The sequence below is a fragment of the Geospiza fortis genome, unplaced genomic scaffold, assembly GCF_000277835.1.
Source record: "Geospiza fortis unplaced genomic scaffold, GeoFor_1.0 scaffold219, whole genome shotgun sequence".
NCBI lineage: Eukaryota > Metazoa > Chordata > Aves > Passeriformes > Thraupidae > Geospiza > Geospiza fortis.
The window spans coordinates 2,644,807-2,652,150 of NW_005054376.1; the positions used below are offsets into that span (position 1 = coordinate 2,644,807).

At 38.9% G+C, this 7,344-nt stretch overlaps 1 protein-coding gene across 1 annotated transcript in view; it reads right to left on the minus strand.

The window, feature by feature from the left end:
- Nucleotides 1–901: 901 nt before the first annotated feature.
- Nucleotides 902–7,344, minus strand: part of OFCC1 (orofacial cleft 1 candidate 1) — a 158,291-nt gene continuing 151,848 nt past the window's right edge. Inside the window, exons 17-18 of the mRNA XM_014308603.1 lie at nt 1,889–2,030; nt 902–942 (exon numbers count right to left, since the gene is read on the minus strand). Of these exons, the coding sequence (XP_014164078.1) occupies nt 902–942; nt 1,889–2,030 (183 nt within the window). The remainder of the gene's footprint in view (nt 943–1,888; nt 2,031–7,344) is intronic.

The window sequence follows — 7,344 nt, forward strand, 5'->3', positions numbered from 1 at the left end:
TTCTAGCTTCATTTTCAGGACAAAAAGGGAAGACTGAATCAGGATGCTGGCAGTCTGCCTTGTATTTCATTTGCCTCCATTTGCCTCTGACTTAGATGGCCTTCCACAAATGATTTCACGTTTCTTGCCTGTGTTCCCCTTCCCAGCTTCTTCTGTTGTCTCTCATAGTCCTTGCCTTTGGGGCATGGACAATTTCTGATAAATTTGTATGGAGCCAAATAGAATAGGCACTGACTGGTTCTAATTAAAGAGAACTGACTGGTTCTAACTCTAATACTTCTAAGAAAGCATGAACATAACCTTCATGTTGCTTTAAGCTGCTGTAGCTCACAGGAAATCAGGATATGGCCACTACAAAAGCCTCAGTAAAAATGGTCTCTTGGATCTTGTAAATTTTGCAGCACGTTGGGACTTGGCTAACTGATGGATGAAGTCATCACTGCTCCTCTTCTGGGCGTTCACAGAGTCTTGCAATTGCAATAGCATTGTCCTTTGAACAATTACTGAAAACTGTCAATGTTTTAGTCATGAAACCCGAAAGACAAATCAGCAGCATTTTCCCCACTACACCTAACAGGTACAAGCAAAGCTGAAAAAGCAGAAACAAGCAAAGCTGAAAAAGCAGAAACAAGCAAACCTGAGAAATCTAGCAATGTCCCATAACTGGGAAGGGGAAAAAAGTCACATTAAATAATTATGTTTTCATGATCCAGTCTGTGATCTGATCCCATGAATCCTCCACACTGCACAGCCTGTCCAAGCCGCAGAAGAGCTACGAAGGGAGCATTCGCAGGACAATGCTGCATAGGCAGAGATGCAGCCATCAGAAACGTAAATCCTATCAGACAGTAGCCATACCATGGATGTGGATTGCGATGTAAACAACTCCACAGGCCATGTGTTACTGCAGGAACTGGCTCTTGTCAGAGACAGTGCGGTTTCCTGAAGATTAGAAAAAAAGGATGTAGAGAAAGACATGATGCAAATACACCAGCAACAGTGTATGACCTCCCTCCCTAAACAAAAGGGGTATAGAGCAAGAGCCCATACACTAAATTTATCAGGTTTCCTAAAAAAAAAGTTTCTTTTGTGCTCATGTGAACTTTCCAAGGTTTCTCTGTTAGCAAACAAGATTACTGTAAATTTAAAAGTAACATGAGGTGCTTTTAACTGAATTTTACTCCTTAGAGGGCGTTGGAAAACTGACAGTGATAGGACTCAGCTTGTGGAGCCAGATACAATGAGCCTTGATAAGCAACAAGAGGAAATTGATATCTCATAATAACAGTGATGCCTAAGGACACCCAGCGTGTTCCATAGCGCTCTGTCATCAAACGCCCTGAAACTACCTTTGGTCAGGAGTAACTTCACTGGAAGCTTGACACAGATGTTCCACTCTGCATGTACTTCCCTAGGCACAGTGCGGGGGGGGCAGTGGCTCTCAGTACACCGTGGAAAACACAATACAAGTCTGAGAGATTTGGACTTTTGCACTTAGACCAATATGTCTGGACATGCACCTAAATATATATACAGTAACTGATTTAAGCCTGCCCCCAACATAAATTAAATGTAGGTCCTTGCCTAAGTTAGATCACTCTGGATTGCATTACTGTATTAGGATTCTGAATGACAAGTGTGTCAGCGTTTGGGTAAAGGACAGCACTTCAGACTTCATGATTCTTGCAACAGCTGATGAAACTACCCAGGGATGAAGACACATTGGAAAACACAACTATGAAATTTCAGCTGTCACTGATCATACCCTAGACTTCCCAAAAGAAACTGTTTTAAAATTAGTTGGTTTTTTCTATCCCACCCATCATTTTATACTTAGGTATCACGATTGTTAGGTTTTTCATCTAGGTATAGAAATTAAAAATAATACCTTTCCATCTTGCTGTACTCTTTTTCCTCTCCCTCAGCTTGATACATGTAGGTGCACACAGCGCACTGTCCTTTTCCCTTTTATGCTCCTGGTCTGTGCTCACTTTACATAAAAGACTTTCCTCACCAACATGACCAAATGCCTGAAAAACAGAACAGACAAAATCAACATATTATTATGGCAGCATTCAGCGAAATATCAGAGGGAGCATAGATGACTTTGATTACCCTTCCCCACCCCTCTCTTCTTGCTTTCAAAATATCACAGCTTAGAAGCTTTTGTGTGTGTGAAATTTTATTCTGTCATACTAATAACCCAGCTTTGCAGAAGCTTACAGTTTAGTTTTCATGGTTCAGTTCCACTCCTGGGCTTATAACAATTTTTCTAACAGTTCTGCCAAAATATTATAAAGTAAAACTTACTGTAAATGTATTCACTAATACAGATAGAGCAGTGAGATTAACAATTTAAACACATGTGAAATGTGAATTCACCTAATTTTTCTCACTCTAAATGCTTTAGTAAAGCAGTGGAATGGGGATTTTACACTCGTTGCTTTTCATAATTTCTCCTCATGATGTTCTTGACACATGGAGAAGATTTGAATGAATAAAGAATATACACTCAAAGAAGGAAATCATGGCCATGAGGAGGAGATGAGTTAGGACTGGAAATTGGTTATAAAGCCAAGGCACTGCATCAGACTCAGCTCAGTTCATTAGTAGTTACCACATCACATGTCAGATGCTCAGCTTGTGTCATGTGGGTGGCATTTTGCAGAAGAATGCCCGACTCCAATTGTTTTCATGTTTTGGAGTGCCCATATAAGAGAAATTTTGGTCTGATGAATTTGAGCAGAAATCAAGTTTCAGATACTGAGAAGAAACAGAGCTCAGCTCTGTCTAGCTGCTGTTACTCACACGTTAGCATGAAAAAGCAGGTTGAGCCAGTAATAAAGCAATATTTTAAAGAATTTTCCTGTTCTCAATCTAGTTTAGCACAGCTACAATAAGTTTTCCAAACACAGATACATGTAAGTGAATAATCTGTAATTTCTATTGTATTTTTTTGCATATTCTTATTTTCTGTCTGTTGAAGCATCTTAGAGTCTTTGTTGTACTTCTGGTTTTAATACACTGTGAAGGTAGGAAGTGCTGCTACCCCAGGAACAGAGGGAAACAGGCAACAAAGTAAATATGCCCCACCTCATATAAAAAGTTGAGACTAAATATTGGAGCGGTCTTGTGCATCCTACGTCCTAGGCAAATTTCTCTGTACCAGACTATACTTTCTTCTCACCTTCTCACATAGAACAACTGCTACTTTATTTTGTTTTGTTCTTTCAAACTAAGTGATAGTCCAGTTGTAGGCTGTCCAAAGCCATTTCTGTCATGGCATAAACAATCATCAGGGCAGGTCAAAAAGAGATACAAGATCATGGTAGGACTTCATAGCAACAGTTTTGCATTATACAAATTCAAGAAGACAGGAGACATAAAGGGGGCCTACAGTGTCAGTGAGCTAACAGAAACAGAAATATTTTTCCAGTTGCAATAATCTGAAAAAAATATGTGGAAATATCATCAGTGTATACCTGGAGTTGCAACCCTAATTCCCCAGAAGCTGGAACTTCATTTTTTAGAATCATTTAGGTTGATTTGGAAAAGACCTTCAAGATAATTGGGTACAGCCGTAAACGTAATACTGCCAAGTCCACCACTAAACCATGTTCTCGAGTGCCACATCCAAATGATTTTTAAATGCCTCCAGGGACTTAACCATTTTTCTGGACAGCCTTTTCCAGTGCTTGAAAACCCTTCCAGAAATTTTTCCAAATATCCAATCCATTTCCTCTTGTCCTGTTGCTTGTTACTTGGCAGAAGAAACCAACCCCCACCTGGCCACATCCTCCTTTCAAGCAGTTGTTGTGTGATAAGATCACCCCTTTTCTCTTTTTCTCCAGGCTACACAACCCCAGCTCCCTCCTCTGCTCTTCATAAGACTTGTTTCTATGCAAGAAAAACAAGGATATAGGGGATATTCAGAGTTCATTGGAAAAGCCTTTCCTTTGGTGCTGGTTAACACATACCTAGGGCTCTTCCAAACCTGATTGCTCACATACCCAGCATGTCTGACTGAAGCAATAGGAACCCTTTGCTACAATTAAGGTGCTATCATTTACTTGTGAACTTTAAATTGAAGCTTGTATAGATATGTCAGATTTTTTAACTTGATCAGATGTTGTGCAGAGTTATGTTCTTAAATTAAAGTCCAAGTTGTTGTTTCTGAGAGTGACTTAATAGCAGCAACCTTATGGTTAATCAACCATGTAGTAAAGTTCACTGTGCACTTACTGCAGTGTAATTATAAAGTGAGCAAAAATGTAATTGATGCATTTTGTCAATCTGTGTAGCTGCAAGGTACTTTTTCAAAGGTTATTTTTTTATTCAGATAAAGTAAGTTAATGCTGTTTTGGCAATTATCCTTTGACTTCAGAGATTTTACTGCTGATTCAGGTAAAACTGTGATAAATGAATAAAGATTATAAGTGTTTAAAAGTACGAAATACCTTCTGCAACAATCAGTGGCTCTGCCCTTTCAGCACAAAATTGTTCTGAAAATCACTGAAAATACAGCAAATCTTGGTGTTTAAAGTGAGTTAAAACTGAAAGATGTATTTTTTAATACAAAACAACACTTTTAAAGTGCCCCTTAATTATCCTCACTGTTGTTTGTGAAATAATACAACTAGAGAGCTATGGCAGCATTTTTCCCTTGAGCACTGGCTCAGACTGAATGGGTGTGCTTGAACTTGCTTCCACTCCTTCTGCAACTGAGGTAAAGAGTTCTAACTCTTCAGGACCCCAAGAAAAAAAGGAATTAAAATTTCCATTAACCCAATATATGTGTGCATGTGTTGATTAGGTAGGCAACCCTGCGCCTCACCCCACATTCTCTGCAAGCACAAAAGATGCCAGGATGATTTAAAATTGAATATTCATATACAGAACAAGGCCATAATGCTGTAGTTCTGGTATTTCAGTAATTGTTTTGGTTATCTGAAAGCCAGTGAGTCCTGCTAAAAATGTGCAGCAGTGGACTGTCTCATTCCTTTCCTGGCCCTCCTATCAGAGCACAGACAGCAGCAAAGATAAGCAGGACATGGCCACTTGGAGGAAAGAAATCTTTTTCCACATGACTCTATGTCTTTCTGGGGTACAGAGTATATAAAATCTGAGATTCCAGGGATGGTGGAAATGGCCACATGCTGCAAGGCTGCCTCCTGCTGCAAGGCTGCCTCCTTTCCATCCTGTTGCAATGTAGTCTTGACCGCAGATTCTCAGTTAATAGACACAGCTTCCATTTAAAACCATACCACAACTTACTGAAAAAAAGCAAGGACCTAATCTTTTACTGCACAGGGAAAACAACCTGAAACAGAAGATATGGAGAAATAAGTCCTGCTCAGCTGAGACACATGCTCATACACTTCATGTGCAGCACAGGGATTGGCTTACCCACCACAAGGGCAAGGAGCAACAGACTGGGTCCATTTCAGGACGGGGTTTACATGTCACATGTGAGATGAGCTGGATCAATTTAAGAACAAAGCATATAAGCACAAGATTTCTCCAGGAAATCTCTTTTCCTTGTTCTCATCTTTTCAGTGGGATGAAAAGAGCTGCCTGGACAACTAATTTCTTTCTTGAACTGATTACCTTTAATTAAATTATAACAGTAAAGGAGAAATATATACTGGTAACAATAACTTAAAACAGTCTGGTTTACTTCTTATTTGAAGTGAAACTTGCTATACTGCCACAACCCTGAACAAAAGGGCTGTAAGTTTGCAGGGTGTACTGATCCAATTGCCTATGTCCATGGGAGTATCCCTTAGCTGAGCTAGTAAAATGTATGATTTCCAGCTGAACCTCAATGCATGTTAAGAGAGATCATGCTCCCACTGAATGCAGTTGCAAAATATCTTACATTTTTAACGGAACAAGATTAAATCTCAGAATTAGGTAGGCAGCATGTGGTAAAGCCTATTCACCCCCCAAGTATGTACACAGCTACATGCACTAATCACTCTTCTGTGGGACAAACCTCTCCTGTTAATCCCTGCTTTTATAGGGATTCCCAGGATATCAACTCATGGTTGGTTTGAATTGGCCATGTTTGTGGATGACCTGGCACGAAGCTGCTGAAGCCATCCAAAGTGGGTCAGTTTACACCAAGTAATTACCTTTGCCCAGCCTCTCTCCTAGCCAGAATATCCTTACACAAAAGCCAGAGCTGTACTGTTCCCTCCCAGCGTCTGGTGAGATGAGGATGAAGTCATGAGGAAGAGCACCAATTGCAGGTACTGATCTGGAGCAATCTTTCCTCTTTCTCTCCTCCATAGAACTTTAGCGACCACTGACATGAGACTCTTCAGGAAAATAGCACATGGGGTTTTTGCAGTAAACTCAGCGAATTTGTTCCTTTAATGAAATTAGGGCCAGGAAAAGCTGCACTCACATCCATGTATAAACTGCTGGAGTCAACTGCATGGCTTATGCACACACAGGGAAAAAAATAGGGCCCAATATTCATAGCAACACTGTGTATAAAAAAAAAGAATTTGTGGAATTAAGAATAAAACATGAGGCAATTTGTTGATTTGCCCAGGGAATATAAGAGAGCAACAAATGTGCAGATTATTCTAAGGTTGTTTTTTAGTGTCATTATCAGATCCAAGAACTGTATATAAAAGCATGCAGTCCTTCACATGCTAAAAGTATAGTTTGTTCAAACAATTGTAAAATATTCAGTATTCTTAAGATTAAATATCTGAATATTGCTTCTGAAGGAACAGCTGTCAGCTTAAATCTAAAGTCTAGTTTGTTTACTGGCTGTATTTTATATCTGTTAGAAAATGACACCAAATGGCAATAAAATTGTTGTAAGTATTCTACTGGGGACTATAAATGCCCTTTGGTTACAGTGTACATATCTTTATACATAATTCCAGTATATTTTCCCTAGAATTATGTTAAATATGTAAAAAGCCTTTTCTCATAAAGGTAAAAATGCTAGATGTTTCCAAGCTGTAATTTAGCATTAGTGTCAAGATTGCTTCAGAAAATAAGCTACGGTTACAGTTTCATTCTTTTTAAGTGTCACTCAGCATACCATATCTGATCTTGTATTCAAAATAAACTTATATGATTTTATTCACTTTTCCAGAAGTGCAGGAGCATTTAGACATAATTTATAGCATATGGATTGATGTAAATAGCTTAAACTAAGTAATTGGCTAGTCACCTACGCTGTCTTATCCTATTACTGCTTGGTACTTTTCAAGTAATTAGGGAAAACAGATCTCTTTTATCCAGTAAGTTTAAATTGGATGAATCCTTGACATTTGTGAAGGCTTATTTGATAGATAAAATCATATTTTACAAAAACTTTCC